This window comes from Colletotrichum truncatum, assembly GCF_014235925.2.
Source record: "Colletotrichum truncatum strain CMES1059 chromosome Unknown Contig_0001, whole genome shotgun sequence".
NCBI lineage: Eukaryota > Fungi > Ascomycota > Sordariomycetes > Glomerellales > Glomerellaceae > Colletotrichum > Colletotrichum truncatum.
This window is the reverse complement of record NW_027222398.1, coordinates 3,894,297-3,913,231: the sequence shown is the minus strand read 5'-3', so window position 1 is coordinate 3,913,231 and position 18,935 is coordinate 3,894,297. Positions and strand designations below refer to the sequence as shown.

The window sequence follows — 18,935 nt, the reverse complement described above, 5'->3', positions numbered from 1 at the left end:
CAATGGCGCAACCTCGTGATGGTTTTTGTTCTCTTTCACATCTTTGAAGATCCCCATGTCCCTGCACGGGCCAGGTACATTGAGTTTAGTAACGCGCCACAGTACCCCTGCCAACGAGTAGATGCCGCCCCAGTGTGCTAAATTACTCATCATTTCGGTTTATGATTTGGCGCAACTTTTTTAAAGGGGTAAAGGCATGGGAACGCGATACCCGACGACACCGCAGTATCTCTGGATTTTTTTTTTTTGTGACCAAAGCAGCGATTCCTTATTACTTATTCTTTCGAAAAAATAAAAAAGGACGTTCAACGTTTCTTCTCCACTCGTCAGGAAACGGATCTAGTCTTTTGCCGGTGGCATCCACTCCCACATAAGCCTTGTCGAGCAGGGCTCGTTCAAAGTGCGAAGAAATCCGTGCCACCCGCTGCGCGCGCGCAAGGTTACATTTTGGCTTGACTGCCGTCTCACGATCGGGTTCATGTACACTCATCCGCCAGGAGCGTATTGGGAGACGATATAGAGATTGGAATTCATCACCAGCGCGACCAACAAGACACTTCTCTTGACGGGCATTGTCAACCCACCCAGCCATCATGGAACTTGAAGAACGCCGCCCTGCGGTCACCACCGTCGCCGCCCCGTCTCATCGCAAGGGGCACAACTCATCCTCCTCACTGGGCTCCTTGTACGAAGTCTTGGCCGATCTAGATGAGAACCAACTACAGTATCTCATCCAGGAGATGAACCACACCGGTCATCAAAATGTACCAGTATCTCAGGCCGTATCGGCTTTTGAGACCAAGAACCCCTCCGACTCCCTTACCTCCCTGAGAACAAGCATGATGCCGCCCGCGCCAGGGGTGGCTGCACCGGGTGTTCAACGGCAGCTTTCCAAGTCGCAACGGGGGAAGCTTCGCTTGCAAACAGCATTCCAAAGGACGCCCTCTCTACGGCAAAGGACCCTCCAGGAAAGCCATGACGCGCAGCACCAGAAGCAGCACGGCACACCACCGACCGAGGCGCCGGAGCCGGAGCCGAAGCCCGCCCAGGCCGGCAAACCCGCGTCTTCTGATTTCGCCTCGTTTGATTTCGGATTTAGCGGTGGATCACCAAAACCACCGGCTCAGCCGGAAAGGCCAAAGGTTCCCGTCGACGACAATCTCCCTAGTCAACCGCCGGTCATCTCCCCGTTTGACTTTGGGTTTGACGGCGACTTCGGGCTCGTCGGCGCGAAACCCAATGTTGTGAGCGAAGACCGCCAAACAGCCGAATCGGAGGTTCAGCAGCAAAGACGAAAACAAAGTATTGAGAAGACCGTCACACCCCAGCAGCCGCCGGTCGGCAGAAATAGGACGAAATCCGTCGCCTACAAACGCATTCCCCGACCAGACTTCAGCCTCCCAGCCGGCGTCACGGTCACAGATCTCCTTCAGCTCCTTGAGATTGAGTACCTGTCCTCGACCGCAGAAGAGCAGCAGCAGCAGCAGCAGCCGCCCTCGAGGAACTCCAGCCCCTCATCTTCTCCCATGTCCGCCCACCTCTCTCCAGATTCTCTCCCGCTGCCGCGAGTTTCGGCTACTAGGCCTCTGACCCAAACACCCACCTGGCCCGGGTCTCGGCCTCTGCGACGGCATTCCTCCAGGCTGGACATGATGCTCGATGCCGAGCGCAATGTCTCCGGCGCCGAAGAGATCGGGCTGGCCATGCTTGAGCCTCGAACCGTCCGGTCGACCTCGGTGGGGACGAGGTCTGTTTCGTTGGGGACGTCCGCGGCCAGTACTCCGATCAACTCGTTGGATTCCTTCTCTTTTGATGGGCCGTTCAAGGCCGAGACGACGCCGCCGGTGATGGAGGGCATTTTTGACGTTTTGGAGAACCATTAAGCGGTGACTCTTCAGTGAAATGGTGGAGAATTTTTGCTTTTTTTTTTTTTTTTTATCCTCTCATGCGCTCATGCGTCATCATACCCAAAAGCGGGAGGGAGGCCTGTATTTGTGTCATATTATGTATTAATACTTGAGGGGTAAGATACCGAAGATTTTTTCTGCAATAGAGGTATAATTTTTGGTTCTAGCGGTTTGGCTTTGGATGGGAAATTGAACTACATTCAAGAACCTCACAATCTGATGGACTCCTTTCAGTCGTTGAATTCACTCTTAAGTGTGCTCTTGTGTGCATGCGACTTGTATCTTTGAGTTTTAAACAGTCCATACCTAGAGAAGATCATCCTGCTTCTGTTGGATGCCCAGCCAATCCGTAAAAATTACAAGATGGATTTCTCACTATTTTTTTTTGGCTAAAACTACATGTCTTGACCTGTTGTCTCGTTTTGCAGGTGATTCAGACCGAAACTACCTTAATATCTCGGCCGTTTGTAAACCAGTACAAAGTGGCATAAGTCCTAACCTCGACTACACGCCAAACCCCAAGACGTAAAAGACGCTTCCACGGCTTTAAAGATCGACCTTGATCGCCGCGACGCTGCTTGAAACGAAACCAGTGACGAAAAGCCATGCCTTTCTCTTTGAGTTTTCCTTGGCTGGGTCGATGGCCACCAAGACTGCCCCTGCAGCTGAACGGACCCTCCTTCCGTCGTCTTCGAACAACACCCGCTTCTCCCAGCAGTCGGCCTTGTTGGTGCTCTTGCAGTTTTTAATAGGCTTAACGTACCAAACAATGGAGGCAATATCAGCGGAAGGATCGCCAATCTGTTTGGGTATGTCCACAGCCCGAGCCAGGCCCGGGAGAATGAATCCACTGGCGTCTTGGGTCTCGGAACGATAGGGGTCTTCGAAGTAGCTCGGGTTGTCGATGAAGGAGTCTAGCTCGACCGAGTCTTCGATGCTGATGCTGGCGTTCTTGGGATCTTGTGAGAGCTGCCCGATGTGCATCGTGCCCTTGGAGCAGTCGTCGATGAGAATCTTGCCGGGCTTGTAATGTCCCAGGCCGTTGTTGTTGCGTAGCCCCTTGTAGGCTACCTCGGCGGTGATTTCGTCGGTAGGCTTCAAGACGGAGAGCTTGCCGATGCGGACGTGAATGGTGTCCGTCCAAGACGTTCCAGGCCACAAGTCTTCGACATGCCGCATAGGTCCTTCGCGATAGTAATGGTCATTGGTGACGTAAAACGAGTGGGGATCCTTGATGTAGATGTCGTTGGGGGTCTTGATGAGCGGGTGCTGTACTGAGCGAACATGCCTGACCGTGGATGAACCCAGGACGTGATGGAAGATTTCAATCTGAGATTGGGCCTTTTGCGTGATCTTTTGGTCCCCTTGGCCGCCGCCAACTTTGGCCGCAACATACTCGGGGTGCGGGACGTGGTTGACAGCAAACACATAAACCGCCTCTGGCCTCTCAGGATCTGTAACGACATCGATGCCGTGAGTTACGAAAGAGCTGTCAAAGTTCTCAAACCTCAAGCGCTTCTCAGTCATGTCCTGTTGAAGTCAGTCCAGGCTCTCTCTCATAGCCCTCATATGTGGCATTCTCAAAACTCACCACCGGGTTTATGACGTGAATAGAACCTCTCGACTTGCTTGCCTTGACCGGGTCGTTGAGAAGTCCAAGTGGCGGGAACCACACTTTGCGGGTTTCCGGGTCATCCTCGCATGCCGTGAAGAGGAGCCCGCTTGGTTCATGGCGATGGATGTCCTCGCAGTGAACCGTGTCGCCGATGAAGGTGAGATCTGTGCTGAGATCGATTGGAGTGTTCTTGATGGTCCGTGCCACTCCAACAACTGTCGCGGCTCGTTTAACAGATGGACCATAATTGTAGCCGCCAAAGATAGCCAAGCCGGCTACGATAGCTGGCATCAACGCCGCCATGATGATGAGGTGCCAAGTAGCCGAGGGGTGGGGTGCTGGTTTGTTTGCTACTGCGTAGTCCGCCTCTGAACGTGTGGTTGTGATGCTAGAAACCTGAGAGCTTCGCCTCGGTAGGTATATGCCCAAGCTCTACGGTAAATCCAGTGCCGAGGAGCTAATTGAATGTGTAGAACGAAGTTCAAGTTACGAGACTGATGTTAGCCTGAGATGAGCGAGTGGTTGATGTCAATAACCAAGAGGCATGCGGGGAGACCTTGGGGACCTCGGCTCCACAAAACATAGTTCAACGTTGCCGCTTTACTAGGCCCTCAGACTGATTTACGTCATTTGCGGGGAGATGTGTTTACTGCTTGCATCTATTACTACCTGTACCTGTACGACAGGCTGATAAAACCTCCGGCTTGTACGGAGTTCTCTCCAATAAAACGGCATCGAATCTAGCTGCTAGCGCCTGGAAGCTTCACAACATACAAACTTGCGTCTTTTTGTAAGGTACTGGACATCATTCTAGGACATTCACCCCAAGATATCAGTACAGAAGAGCGATCAGTCACATATCGTCGTAACGAAAACCTCTCAAAAATGTTGGTTGAATCAATACCGAAATTTGAATTATGCCATGCATAATCATCCGCATGTTCTGAAAAATGAGCATAAATCCCGTTGCAGCCTCAAGAACAGTAAGAAAAACTTCGCAATTAGTCCCCAAAAATGGAGAATGAAAAATAAAATAAAATCGTATAATTCGAAAACAGCCCCTTCAGATATCAAATCTGCATTGTCTTAAAGTAGAATGAAGTTGTGATACTATTGGCCAGGTGCATCTTAACATCATTGGACCAAATCCAACAGCTGTCAAAACCGGGAGTTGCACTCTCGAATGCCGAGCTGCAGATGATCCTTGTGGGGTCTGACATTGACAGCTGATGCCTTTGGACGAACCGAATTAATAACATCTTCCTCACAATGGGTTACAGCCAGTGTTGCCCCTCAAGCAAGGGTCCAGAGCTGTAAGCGTCGGCCTTCATTCAGATCAATAATCCCATCAAAGACGCCAGTGGTATTAGCACCTAGGCCGATGCCTGTCATCTTGGTTAGCCATACTCATACAGGGATACTCCCCTGTCTGGGTAATGAAAATGGCACTTCATTAGCAAACCCAGTCGCTTCCATATCGTCGACTACTGAAGAGACATGACAGAAGTCGTAAATCGTATGAATTTCCTATGAATTTTCTTCCCCAGAACCTCACAAATCATGAGTTGAACTTTAAAAATAATGCCACACTGTGAGACCCCTGGCATGTGCAAATGTGCACAGCTACCCTAAGCTTACCGTTTTGGGTGAGCTCAAAACAACCTCGGCACTCGGGCCAGCACTGCCGATCCCCCGACGCCAGCCGATTGTTCCTAGGGCCCTTTCAGATGTCCGGGAGACACACATGGGGAATCCCGCATTGTCTCTACCCCTTCCCAGTCCAGTACAAGATCTCATCAAAGGCCATTGTGTTATTTTTTTTCTTCTCATCTTATCGTCTCATATTTAAGCCTGATCTATCATCCCCAAACTGAAATCGTCTTCCGGCAGAATGGTCACTGTTGTAAAGAACGCGCCACGTGGCGCAACCAGCGCACCGCGTCAGTCGCTGACCGTGGTTGACAACCGCACCGGGAAGTCCTATGAGCTTCCCATCCAGAACAACTCCGTCCTGGCGACGGATATCAAGAAGATCAAGTCAGCCCGCGGCAATGACCGCGCTGAGGATGAGACCGACCAGGGTCTCCGCGTGTACGACCCGGCCTACATGAACACCGCCGTGGTCCAGAGCAAAATCACATACATCAACGGCCAGGACGGCATCCTCCGGTACCGCGGCTACCCCATCCAACAGCTGGTCAATAAGTCCCATTTCCTGGAGAGCGCCTTTCTCCTCATCTACGGCGAGCTTCCCACGCCGTCGCAGTACAATAAGTGGCAGGATGAGATCATGCACCACACCTACATCCACAGCGACATCGAGGGCATGTTCAAGTCCTTCCGTTACGACACCCACCCCATGGCCATGTTGCAGTCCTCATTCTCCGCCCTGGGCGCGTTCGCGCCCGAGTCGAACCCCAGCTTGCAGGGGCAGAAGCTCTACACCAACGCCGCGTCGGGCGACATGGAGGCCCTCAAGATGCTCGACAAGCAGATCCTGCGCATCATCGGCAAGGCGCCCACCCTGGCCGCCGCATCCTACCGCATGCGTCAGGGCAGACCTTTCAACCGTCCCGCGCAGGGTCTCAGCTACACGGGGAACTTCCTGTACCTGCTTGACCACCTCAGCGGGCACGAGTACCAGCCCCACCCGGTCCTCGAGAAGGCGCTCGACGCGCTCTTCATCATCCACGCCGACCACGAGGTGAACTGCTCCACGGCCACCGTCCTCCAGGTCGGCTCCAGCCTGGTCGACCCCTACAGCGTCGTCTCGGCCGGCTGCGCCGCGCTCTACGGGCCCAGCCACGGCGGCGCGAGCGAGAGCGCGATCCGCATGCTGATGGAGATCGGCAGCCCCGAGAACGTGCCCGCCTTCATGGAGAAGGTCGAGAAGAGGGAGCGCGTGCTGGTCGGGTTCGGCCACCGCGTGTACAAGAACGTCGACCCGCGCTCGACCGCCATCCGCCAGCTGGCCGAGGAGGTCTTCCAGGTCACGGGCCGCAACCAGCTCCTCGACACCGCCCTGACCCTCGCCAAGTACGCCCGCGAGAGCGAGTTCATGAAGAAGAGGAACCTGTACCCCAACGTCGACTTTTACTCCGGCCTCATCTACCAGGCCATGGGCTTCCCCCTGGACTTCTACCCCGTCCTGTTTGCCGTCCCCCGCTGCGTGGGTTGGCTGGCGCACTGGAGACAGCAGATGCTGCAAAAGGGCGGCGTCAAGATCTGGCGCCCGAGGCAGCTGTACATTGGCGAGGGAGAGCGGGAGTACGTCGATCCGGAGAACAGGAGAGAAAAGGCGGACAAGACGGTGTTTGACGAGCCGGTGCAGGTCAGCCACGGCGGAGACAGCAAGAGGAACGAGCTCGCGACGTACAAGGACGAGATGGGACAGGCTTGGAAGGGTCGTGCGAAGCTTTGAAAAGTCTTTTGCAATATGTTTTTTTCCGGCGGGCGTACGGTTGGTTAGTTACTAGATTGATTCTCGGCTCATGGACGGATGGACGATTTGTTAAGATAGCATGTTAGAATAAGATGGCCACCACTCACACCCTTCAGAGAGATGCCGTCGACGAATGTCATTTTTTTTTGTCCTGCTCAGGCACAATAATGGTGTTGCTCACTCTAAGACTAGTAGCCAAAGGCCAAGGAATGGCGTGAACATGCATTTCTATTCCGAGACCAAGAGTCGAACTCGGTGCCATGTCTAACTTCTCAAAGCGATGGGGAATCATGTTGGCCACTCCAGATCAGATGAGACTGTTGGGACTTTGGAATGCCGGAACAGTTGAGGCGGGTACCCGGTGGAGTTGAAAGTGGTCTACAGCGGAGACATCTTACAGTTGGCTGATGGATGCAATGTTGGATAGAAGTGACGCAATTATCTCTACATAATCCGTAATGCCTCTGCGACTCCGTGGTACTTACAGCCACTGGCTAGGGTCCTGATGGATTCTGCTGTACTATGTAGTAGTGTGTGTTGGAATCAGTTTACATGTGGGTAAGACTGCCGAAATCTCGGACGAACGGCATCGATTGCCTGATGAACCAGCCACCTTCACCCCCCCCATTCGTAGTGCGTATACATCACTACATAGAAAGCATCCTGATAGTCCGAGGATCTATTGCGATCAAAGAAGAGCATGGCGGGGAAACAGTTTCCATGGCCAAGTGGTTGATCTGTCGGGTCTAAAATAGCCTACACGGGTGACCAACATAAACATAGCAAACATTTGACGAATAGAGGTCACAGCAAAGAAAAACCATGGTAAAATCTGATAATGGGCGATTCAATAGTGAATTAGCTGCTAACCACCTAAACATAGTTGATCCGACTGCCTACTACGGGCTGCCGTTCCGTTCCGTCCCCTTTCCCCCTCAAGTCAGTCCTCCACAAAGCAGAAACTTTTCATTCTCGGTTGATGTAACCCGTCTCTATATGCAGTCGAAATGCAACTTGTGAATCGCGCTCATTGCGGGTATTCTCGCCTCGCGTATGCTGTTGATTCTTTCCTTCCTCTCGCCTTCTTCATTCTCAGACTTGTGTAAAAAGTCAAATACATTTCACTTCATTACTAAAGGGACAAAAACGCCTTTCCCCAACAACTGATCATGGCATTCACCGGCTGCCTCCGCTGGAGTACCCGTTGCCGCCCTTCTCGCGCATATCCTTCTCGTTGGTGACGGTGCGGCTTCCGAGCGTCGGGGAGGACTCGAGCTCGACGCCGCCAATGGTGTAGTAGTGGCCGAACACGCGGCTCTCGAGGTCAGGGTTGCCGCCGTGCTGCTTGTGTGCCTGTCGGCGGAAGTAGATACGCTTGGCCCACTTCCAGGCTTCGACGCCGGCGAAGAAGAGGATCGCGCAGACGAAGACGATGCCCCACTCCCAGGTGATGGGCGCGTGCTTGAACACGGAGGTGTTGAGGACGGGGATGTAGGTGAGGGGGAAGATGGTGACGAAGCCGACGATGATGGCGAAGAAGAGGAGCTTGTTGCGCCAGGTGTCCCAGAACCACTGGGTGAAGTATTTCTTGCTCTTGGGCTGCATGCGGAAGAAGGAGCGGCGCATGTTGACCATCTCCCAGGCGAGGAAGAGGGCGAACCATGTCAGACTGGCGAAGCAGGTCGCACGGGCGCGGAAGACGGTGTCGCAGCGTTCGGAGTAAGAGTTGTTGCAGTTTTCGCCAAAATCGCCGTTGCCCCAGCCGAACATGACCAGGATGAAGGACGCCAAGCAGAGAGCGGCGGTCCAGAGTCCATAGACCAACATGTCGAGCATCAGTTCCCAGGTGAAGACACCAACCTTCATCTGTTTATTTTGTAAGAATCATGCCACCAAAAAGCTCAATGGGGTTTCTAATGGGGGGGGACTTACGTTCTGAGGAGGCCGGTCCATGATATCAGGAGCAGCAACTTCGAATCCGAGAGCCATATCGGGCAGACCCGAGGTGATCATAATAATCCACATGACCTCAACAGGGGCCAGGGGGAACACGGAAAGACCACTGTCATCCTTGAAGGCCAAACCAATAAGCAGGGTGCAAGCCTGGGCGACGTTACAGGCAAGCACGTGCAGGACGAACTTCTGAATGTTGTCGAACATGCGGCGACCTTCCTCGACGGCGTTAAGGATAGAGGCAAAGTTGTCGTCAGTAAGAATAATGTCAGACGCCTCCTTTGCGACGTCTGAACCACTCTCACCCATGGCAATACCAACATCAGCGCGCTTGAGACTGGGGGAGTCGTTGACACCGTCACCCGTCATGGCAACGAAGCAGCCACGTCTGTGCAGGGCTTCAATCATGCGGACCTTGGTTTGAGGGGCACATCGGGCGACAACCAGAGGGAGGCGAGGCAACTTGTCGATTTCGTCATCGGTGAGCTTGTCAAAGTCGTGAGCGGCCATGACCATAGTCTTGGCGACTTCGGAAGAAATCTCGTTCATGCGGGTGGGCAGGATACCGACTTCCAGGGCGATGGCACGAGCAGTTTCGGGGTGGTCACCAGTCAACATGTGGACCATGACACCGGCCTGGTGGAACTGATGAACGGACGGAGCAGACTCTGGGCGAGGGGGGTCATAGAGACCAATCAAACCGCGGAAGGTAAGGTCCTTCTCGTAGTTCATCCGGTCCAGGTTCTCGTGGTTGTCAACAGTACCAATGTCAGACTTGCTGGCAAATGCCAACACTCGCAGACCGAGACGGGCAAGGGCCTCCATGTTGGACAGGATATCCTTCTCGATTTCCTTGGTAAGCTCGACAACCTCGTCACCCATTTGGATCTGGGGGCAGGAAGAAATGACACGCTCGACGGCACCCTTGGTGAAGAGCCAGTTCTTGCCGGATTCAGCCTCGGTATCCTGGAAAATGACGGACATCTTCTTGACGTCGGAGTCGAAGGGGAACTCGGCGAGTTGTCTCCACCGGCTGTTGTCGCCGGAGAAACGAAGACGGTTCCAGTTGAAGCGGGAGGCGAAGACCTGGATTGCGATTTCGGTGGGGTCACCACGGGCGTGCCACTCACCCTCAGGCGTCTTGTGAACGTTTGCCAAGTTGGCAAGCGAGGCGATGTTGAAGTAGTCGGTCAGAACTCTGCTCTCAAGGATCATATCTTCGGGCTTGGAGATGGCCTCTCCTTCGGCATCCTGGCTACGGAAGTCGATGTCCTTGGGCTGCGCTGGTTGAAGACCGAGATCACCGACGGTAGGGTTGAAAGGCTCCTTGGTGTTGCTCACTGAGAAGGTACCCTTTCCAGGAACCCAAGCCTTACGGACAACCATCTTACCTTGGGTCAGAGTGCCGGTCTTGTCGGAACAGATGTCTAGAATCAGTTAGCACGTGCACATGACACGGCGTGAATGGGGCGGACTTACTCGTGACACCACCAAGAGCCTCCAAACTCCTCAGCTGGCGGACAATTACGTGACGTTGAACCATGCGCTTCGTGCCAGCGGCCATGGTGATGGTCAGGACGACAACCAAAGAAGCGGGAATCATGGCAAGACCAGTGGCAACGGCATAGATGACGACTTCCTGCGTGGTGTTGAAGTTGTTGGCTCCCAGGACAATCATGGCGCAGACAACAGCGGTACCAAAGAGCAGGATAGCAAGCTTGGACAGCTTCTTCTGGAGAGGTGTTCCAACATTCACTCCGAGGAAGCGTCCAACAGCGTCAGAGAGGGTCAGGGTCCAGGCCTGGAGGTAACGGCCGAATGAGGCAGAGCCATCCTCCTTGCGCTTGACATCACGCCGGCGAGAGTTCTTACCCCTCAGGGCGGCAGCGATCTGGCCAATCTCGGTGTACATTCCGGTAGCGAAGACGATACCACGGGCACGTCCCTTGGTGACCGTTGAGGAGCTGTAAGCGACGTTCAAGCGATCACCGGGACCGGTCTCGTCGTCAAAAGTCTGAGCAGCCTCCTTTCGGATAGGAAGTGATTCTCCAGTCAGGAGGGCCTCGTTTGTCTCGAAGTTGACGGCCTCGACGATGCGGACATCGGCGGGGATAGTGTCACCGGTCTTCAACTCGACCATGTCGCCGGGAACAATCTCGACAGTGGGAACAGTGACATTTCTGCCCTCGCGAACAGCCTGGGCAGTAGGAGAGCTAAGAGAACGGAGGGAGTCCATAGTCTTTGCTGCCTTGAACTCTTGGTGGAAGCCGACTGTGATGTTGAGAGTGATGACGCCAGCTACGACGGCACCTTCAATCCACGATTCAATACCAAAAGATGCACCCATAGCCAGGATAAGAACCTAGTTCCCTAGCTGTTAGTCTATACCACTAAGATGAATGATGGTGATGAAGGAAGCTTCTTACCAAGGTCATGGCATTGGCAATCTGTCCGATGAAGATTTTAAGGGGCTGAACGCCCTTGTCGGCGCCGAATTCGTTGCGGCCATACTCGTCAAGACGAGCCTTGGCCTCTTCAGGAGTCAGACCATCATCGGTGTTGGCTCTAAGCTCCTGAACAACTTCTTCGGTGGTCAGGGCGTGAGCAGGACGCGACATGGGTTTGTTAGACTGGCCAGAGACGTGGTTGGCCATCGCCTCGGCTTCGGGATCCTTCTTTCCCATGGTGAGTGGTTTGTCAGGACAACCAAATGGGTTATTCAGACGACGTAGATTTGTGACGGCGGAGAATGGGACGGAGCAATGTGGTGCGGGCGTCTAAAGCAGGTCTCCGGGCGATGCCAAGACGTGGATGTCGGGTCCAATCGGAATGGCAGGAAGTTTGATTTTTAGTTTCTTGACAGATGTAGCATGGAACGGGCAAAAGTGTGAGGTGCTCTTATCCAGGTTCAAGCACTTCTACCCCCTTAAGGTCAAGAGAACAGGCGAGCATAGGAAGGAGGGGAGAACAAAGAGGGAGTCGAGGAAGAATCTCTGATTGACAGAAAGAGTTGGAAAAGAAGAGCCAAATTTGTCGGGGAACATGGAGAAGATGTATTCTTGGTGCTGCCCCCAGAAAGGCGTCCTTGACTCTCGGCGTTATGACTTCATAACGATGAGCGAGCAACGAGGGGGGGCGTAAAGCGCCCACATTCCCCCCTTTACCTTGAAGCCGTAACATTCGACGAGTGAGTGCTCGTCTGTGTGTTCCTTCAGCCTTGGCGGCTCTGCGCGGGGCTCTGCCGGAGGGGACCCCAGGCTTTCCCACGGTGTTGGAGCTGGGAATCCAAAAGTTACTCGAGGACACGCGAGCTACTCACCAGCACGCAATCCAGATCTTGGTGGGAACTCTACGCTCCTGCCTGCCATGTTGGGCCGCCGAGAGTCTGGGCAGCGGGCCTCATTCTAGGCGTTCTTCTAGCCTGACAGGCTGTGGGTGAGTCTGGCGCAATTGACACCTCCATGTGTGCTTTGCTGCGGCGTAGGTTGGGCCGCCCCGAGACAAGGGAAAGGAGGGGTGGATGCGGTGGTGATAACTTTCGGTGATGAATTTGACTGCGCCGAGAAAGATAAAAGATGAGACTTTGGGCCTTCCCCACCGTGCCTCAGCCAGTAAACGGCCATGTCTGCCTTCCAAGAAACGCCCAGTGTGGGGGACCACTCCTTCTAGAAGACTACCAGGATGCTGCCAGGTCTGCAGTAGTGCGACTATGTGTACCCGTATACGGTGGCAGGATGTATGTCTATACGGATAGGATGGCGGCCTACTACCAGACAGATCTCCGTAGCGCCGCCGGCTTAAGGCCAGTATGAGATTATTGCGTCTGCATGCACTGCGCCGAGCAGACACGCGGGAAGATGGATCTCGTTAGTATCAAGCGTGCAAGCTAACCGGTCAGTCAGGCTTGAGTCGTTCCCGGGGTGTCCCAGACGCAGGGGAACGAGCAAGTTCAACGTCCAGAGGCGATTGTGGAGTTGGTGCTCGGAATGGCGGCGGTTGCAGGGGACCGTGAGCCGCCAAGATAATGCCGAGAAATCATTTCCTGGCGGCGCGGGTTGGAGTCCGCTCGACGAGACTTGAGTTCCTGCGCCCAAGGCCTAATGGAGCCGAGGAGGAGGAGAGGAACCCGGAGGCATGGAGAATGGAGATGGACAACGTCTCGGCGCCTATCCCTCCCACTCAATCTCTAAACCCCTGCTTGCGCTGCGTTGCCGGCGCCCGACTTGATGCGAGCCGTCCACCATTTCACAACCGGAACCCCAGGCCGATGCTAAGGTCCCAAGTCAGTTACACTTATGAACGAGTGACGTACGCACCATACGACGTACGCACCATGTGCTGGTGTGCTTAGGAGGCCTCTGGTAGCACTGCACAACTATAAAGCGCCGTGTTTTGTCCTGGCCCTAAGGGTGGCGGCGGTAGATTCTGCGATAGCCGTCGGCCGTCGAAGACAACGCCTCGGGGGGTCCGCCAAAGCGTTCGATACATCCGAAGAATCCGTCCGGTCATCCAACGCCACGACCGTGAAAATCCGAAATCGAATCAGATCGGCGGGCTCCGTGTCTCCCTCTACCCGACATCAACTATCTGTCACACCATTTCTGCGCTGCAGAGCACCAGTCCTGCCCTTTGCTGCACTGTTTCCCCGTCCCTTCATTGCCGGCCTGGCTTGCTTCTGCCCCCCCGCACACGAGAAAGACTGCCCAGAGTTGTGCACAAATTGCCGCTACGAGCCCGTGGAGAGGGAGGTGCGAACATGAACCGGGATCCTGCCCCGGTATGACCGACACACGACGTGCCGGGCGCGATACGGGCGGGGGGAGGACGGGTCTGCCGAGAAACACAGCCACCCCGAGTGAGACGCCCAGAGGCTCGGCGGCGGAGAGATGGAGTACGATTTCCTCGACTCATGAATATTTGTCGAACTTATTGTTGGGTCTCCAGATAGGACGATGTTTGTTTTGGGCAGTTTACCAAGAGGACCAAGACCGTTAATAACCTGCCCAGCCAGCCGTGGCCAAGCCATGCGCCTATCATGCTTTTGGCGGAAAGCCAAAAATGGGTTGCTTCAGGTCCCCTCTGCCAACCTTTACCAAGTTTGCCAGCCATGCTTCTTTCGGCGTTCAAAGCTGCAACGAAGAATGACATTGGATGGCGGACTTCTTGGCCGCCACAAGGATCAGAGGTGAGCAAGCACCCTGCAAGTGGGCATTGGATGGGGTGCAATTTAGTCTTGGATGGTCAGCCAAGTGATGCCGGGCAAACTTGGCGGTTTCTTGGCCTTGGGCGCGTTGCCAAAATTCCTCGCCTGGGCGCCGCGGCCGCCGCTCCTCGGAAGGTCCACTTTCCTCTCCTCCTCCAGCGCCGCCGGTCGGCCCTTCTACGTACCTTATGACCCTGTCTCACTTGGTGATATCTTCAAAACGAAAGCCCCGGGGTTAGAACTCCATGTTTACGCCTTTTCCTGCCTTGGTGATCCATAGAGGGGCCCCATCTGAGCGCTTTCAAATGTGTATTCATGGAGGGGTCATGGAGGGGCTCTCCCAGACGAACTCCTGAAGAGCCGACCCCTGGTCCACCCCAGCATTTTTTCCCCGCCCATCCACTGACGAGTTTGTTCTCTCCCCTCCATTCGTTTCATTTTTTTCTGTTTCTCCTTCTGTGCGTGTGTCTGTGCTTTGCCCAGGAATCCAGACCATCCTAGCTTCTCAACTGTCAAGAACGGCTGGTCTGGTTGACCTATCTTAGGATGTGTAGAGATGCTCCCCCGCTTACCAAGAATACCAAGGCTTGTGCCCTCCACATAGTCTACGTCACAAGAGAGGGGCTGATTTTCTTGTGCATTTTGTATCATTCGTGTGAGTTGGGTTTCCACTACTACCTGAGTCGCTGAAATTTGCAGCCAATAGTCTTGGCTCCCAGACAAAAGGAGGGGGATATCGCCAGGATTTCAGCTTCAGAGCAGACTACTATGTACATCCCTAGCGAGGGGAATGGTGGGAAAACAGCTACAACAACTGAGAACCTAAGAGTTGGGGTGGATGGATAGTGCCGTACGAGACCTTCGTTTGATAGGCTTGGTGTAGATGAGTGTGCGGGGAAACCAGCGAGTGAGTGCTTGGCTATTGAGGGTGAGAGTCTGTGTGCTTGTTGGAAGCACTGCGTGTGGCCGCATACATTATCTTCGTGGTGTCCAGACCAGCCATTGAAATCAGGGCACTCTGCCACACCATGGAGCTTGTTGAAAGGTAATGTTAGCTGTCATCTGACCAATTTTTCATTTGCTGCAAATTTTCTGGGGAGGTTGTTTAAATAGTTACGGCTGCCACTTCGTAGAGGCGCAAGACTTTGCGCTGGCGTACGTTTGTCCTTGTAACGCGGCACGAGCTATTGCATCGCGACAAATCGCACGCAGTAAAACTCCACCGGCAAGCTCAAAATCAACGTCTTATCAGTCTTGCGCGGGGACGCTGAAATGCCCCCCGCTGCGTCGCCGGCGGCCGGATGGACGAAGTCGGCATTATCTTGCTAACGCTTTTTCTGTTTCTCCTCGTACTTGGGCCCCTGTATAGACCGTGCTGAAGCCTTCCCCGCAGAAGACATGGAGATAAGAGCTGACTTTGCCCCTCTGAGCAGAATATGTATTACGTATTCGCGCGTCAAGGACCACCGCAAGTATCATCCCCGGACTTCTCAATTTGAAGATGCTCGTCAAAAGCTGAGTACTGTGTCCGAATGCACAACGATTGGCCGTGAAAAGCTGGATGTTGAGTCGAGTCTCAACCAGCACGACTCGGGACCAGAATGGTAAGTTTCTCCTCATCAAACTGTGAGGCCCACGAGGATAGGTGCAGGTAGCTTAGAGGCGCAGGGCTGGCGCGCCCAGCCCCAACAGAGATGAGGAGCGACAGGCGGGGAGATTCAGAGGCAGAAATTTGTGCCCACATAGGATGTCGCTGTCACTGACTCTTACTGCCGACAGTCCCATCTGCATCGGACCACTGTTCGTCTCAAGCAGCGGCCACGCAAGCGTTGAAGGCCCGACGCAGGCAATGCCCTCGCAGGCTTCAGGTACGGGCGGAGATGGCAGTGTTCTAGAAGGAAGTGGAGGGCAACTGACGCACAGCGGTGTCGCTATCATCAAGAAGCTAGTTGAGGCGAGCAAGTGGAGATTGCTGCAGCTGCGGAAAGAGAAGGCAAGCAAGTCTCCGAGCGAATCTCCCGACGACGAAATATTGACGCTCAAAATTTGTCAACACGCTTTCCACGCTAAATGTCTTTCTTCATGGTTTCTAATTGAGCGGTACGACTGCCCCGTGTGCCGGAGTCAGTACTGGCTGACGCGGGAGATGAGAGCCCGGGCGGCATCCGCCCCTCCCGGTAGAGCCCTCGGTGCCGGGCCCGAGATCGCAAGGCCGCCTCCGGTCAGGTTCACAAGACTGACTGCCGGGCGACTAAGCGTACCTATCATTTAATCGACACCGCAACCTGTATTTTCCTATGTCCCTTAGATACCCCAGCGATGGAGGGCATAAGAAGTGAGCAACTGCAATGCTTGATTAGTCGATTTGTAGCCTCGAAAGTGAGATAATTTTATATTCCGCGCAATGTGGTGATATTAGAGTGGCAAAATGGCGGCTCCCTGTTGTGATAATTGATTGTAGTATGGCCGGCCTGTGCTGAAAGAAGGTGCATCAACAGTCCAGATCAAAACGAATCTCAATGACGGCGCCCGTCTTGCAGCGCGCGGCCAAAAAAAAAAAAAAAAAAAAAAAAAAAAAAAAAAAAAAAAGGGATGCCTGCTATATGGTCCATGAGATGTGCCAAAACAACCGATGGCTTCGTGGGTGAACAGAAATATGCAAAGGCGCCGTTGCAGTCAACCATAAATGCTCACCTTGTTGACCAGAAACAGCGCATGATTGGCACATGTACGCGGAAAAAGGGTCGTGCTTGCAAGCCGCTCACAACGTTATCTCCCAAACTGAAGACGAGCCAGGTGCGAATTTTGCTATTCGGCATATACTGCTGCGCCAGCAATCTTTAATACTCAAGGTTAGCACGGCCAGGATCGGAGGTTTTGCTCAGCGAAAGCGGATAGAAAGAGGCGTGCGCTGTCCGCAAAAGGTGAAGGCTCGGGGGGTTAGCGGTGATCTACAAGAGGTTGAAAGGGGCGAAATAATATTGATGACAAGGCAATTGAGAAGATGGCTTTTCAGATTGTGAATTGGATGATGTCGCAGACGCCTTTCTCTCGAATCGTCTCGGCCGTAGCATTCATGTCTCTGTGTGCCGCGGAGTTGAGGAGCGGCGGAGTCTTCTCCGCAGCACAATAATTGGCTGGATTGAAAGTGGACAATGAGGTAACAGATGGTATGTATTGCAAGTGGATTCAGCCAGCCCGACCACAGTCCGACAACACGAGAGCTGTGCGCAGGTCAGGGGAAGTAAAGTACCGGAGACAGTTGAACAAGTACCTCTAACATTGGCCAGGGGCAAACGCAGGCGCAGGCGACGTGGCTGGGTTTGGTGAACTTCGCCAATGGCAACGGCGCTGGTAAGACGATTGAGGGGCAGCATGTGGCTGAACGGCGGAGCTTATCTTCCTAGCCATGGCACAGAGGCATTCGATGAGATTCCAAGTCCAGATGTGTCCATGGTCAAATGGTGGGTTAAGACTGTTGTGGTGTGGTTACCGTTGTCTGACGTCGTGTTCCCGTAAAACAGACCACTTTGCCACGGTCGTCAACACTATGGGTGCAAATGCAAAGGCACACATTATCGAGATCTATCAGACAATTCGGTGTGAGACGTAATTGCTGTATATCGAGAAAATGGGTGTGTATCGGATCAACGCTCAGAACCAGGGGACCTTAGAAAAGCAGTTCTCTTGGGTGATGTCCGCATTTGTGTCGTTCTTAGGTTAAGGTAGACACCAAAGGCCATAAGAGCGTAGGGGGTTGGAGCGACAGCGATGACATCACTGAGGCTGAAGTGGCTTTAGTGGCAGGCCCGCCCAGGCCTTCCAGGGGTCGTAGCTGTTGCAGATGGTAAGGTGCGAGATACCCAATTAACGATAAACCCTGTGACCGAGCCTGCAATTTTGAAAGAAGAAAAAAAGAAATTCTAGTCCAGTTTTAGTCGCCTGAATTAATTGATATCTCGTTTTGTTTCTATTTTATTATTTTCAAATTTTTGTACTTTTTTTTTCTTTCTTTTTCTGGCAGTCTTTCACCTCTCCAACATGATGTGCTCCTGTCGTGCAATTAATTGTGTGGCTGGTTTGGGCTAGTCCACTAGTAAATGGTCGCACTACGTACATACGGAAGGACATGCATAGGAGGTAGGATGTGGCGGGTGCACAGCTGCGGTGACGTCGGGCCTCTTGCCGCTGATTCGTTTGAGGGGGTCAATGACGCAGTAGATCTGGACCGAGCTCCTTCCTCCTTGACAGGAACCTCACGTTCCGTCCCGTAAGGCAAAGAAGGAAGTGAAGGACCCTTGCCTGCTGTTCTTCCCTATCTTTACTTCGATACTTTCCCGGTCATTGACCAAACGGGGTTCCAAATTCGTAGGAAAAAAGCAGGTGTTTACGCCATATTGCCTTCCTCATTTCGTGTATTCTTTGTTTAGATACAATTGTTCTTTCTATTTCGCCTCATCATCAACCCAGGTAAGGCAAGAAGAGGAGCAGTATGGCCCAGATATAATCGGCCCCTTTGGAGCCAGAATAAATGTGCAAGGTACAACTAGATCCATACTGAATGGATACATGCACTTCCGGCAGGCAAGGTGTCACGCAGTCAATTTGCCCACCACTTATGGGGTAAAAAAAGATGCTTCCATTCATTAGAGACTGTCTAGGGGTTATTGGGTTGATTATATAACCGTCTATTCGGTAATTACCGATTTGAAGGTTTTCATGCACAAAATGACATCCCCGTTAGTTTTATATGGGAAACAATAGCCGGGTGCATGGGTTGAATGCATGCCCCGATATATGCAGTGGTCCGTGTGA

General features: G+C 53.3%; 5 protein-coding genes across 5 annotated transcripts; 3 read left to right on the top strand and 2 right to left on the bottom strand.

Moving 5' to 3' along the window:
• Positions 1-593: 593 nt before the first annotated feature.
• On the top strand, positions 594-1,883 carry CTRU02_201064 (uncharacterized protein; the record flags this gene model as incomplete). Its single annotated transcript, XM_036730613.1, has 1 exon — positions 594-1,883. The coding sequence occupies one exon, from the start codon at positions 594-596 to the stop codon at positions 1,881-1,883; it is 1,290 nt and encodes a 429-aa protein (XP_036577637.1).
• A 570-nt stretch (positions 1,884-2,453) lies between these two features.
• On the bottom strand, positions 2,454-3,825 carry CTRU02_201063 (serum paraoxonase arylesterase family protein; the record flags this gene model as incomplete). Its single annotated transcript, XM_036730612.1, has 2 exons — positions 2,454-3,437; positions 3,499-3,825. 2 exons carry the CDS (start codon positions 3,823-3,825, stop codon positions 2,454-2,456), a joined length of 1,311 nt encoding a protein of 436 aa, XP_036577636.1.
• Positions 3,826-5,413: 1,588 nt separating this feature from the next.
• On the top strand, positions 5,414-6,943 carry CTRU02_201062 (uncharacterized protein; the record flags this gene model as incomplete). Its single annotated transcript, XM_036730611.1, has 1 exon — positions 5,414-6,943. The coding sequence occupies one exon, from the start codon at positions 5,414-5,416 to the stop codon at positions 6,941-6,943; it is 1,530 nt and encodes a 509-aa protein (XP_036577635.1).
• Positions 6,944-8,140: 1,197 nt separating this feature from the next.
• Positions 8,141-11,601, bottom strand: CTRU02_201061 (sodium p-type; the record flags this gene model as incomplete). Its single annotated transcript, XM_036730610.1, has 4 exons — positions 8,141-8,830; positions 8,897-10,344; positions 10,397-11,279; positions 11,344-11,601. 4 exons carry the CDS (start codon positions 11,599-11,601, stop codon positions 8,141-8,143), a joined length of 3,279 nt encoding a protein of 1,092 aa, XP_036577634.1.
• Positions 11,602-15,421: 3,820 nt separating this feature from the next.
• CTRU02_201060 (uncharacterized protein) lies at positions 15,422-16,392 on the top strand (the record flags this gene model as incomplete). The annotated part of the gene is made up of 3 exons (XM_036730608.1): positions 15,422-15,492; positions 15,554-15,724; positions 15,867-16,392. 3 exons carry the CDS (start codon positions 15,422-15,424, stop codon positions 16,390-16,392), a joined length of 768 nt encoding a protein of 255 aa, XP_036577632.1.
• Positions 16,393-18,935: the final 2,543 nt, after the last annotated feature.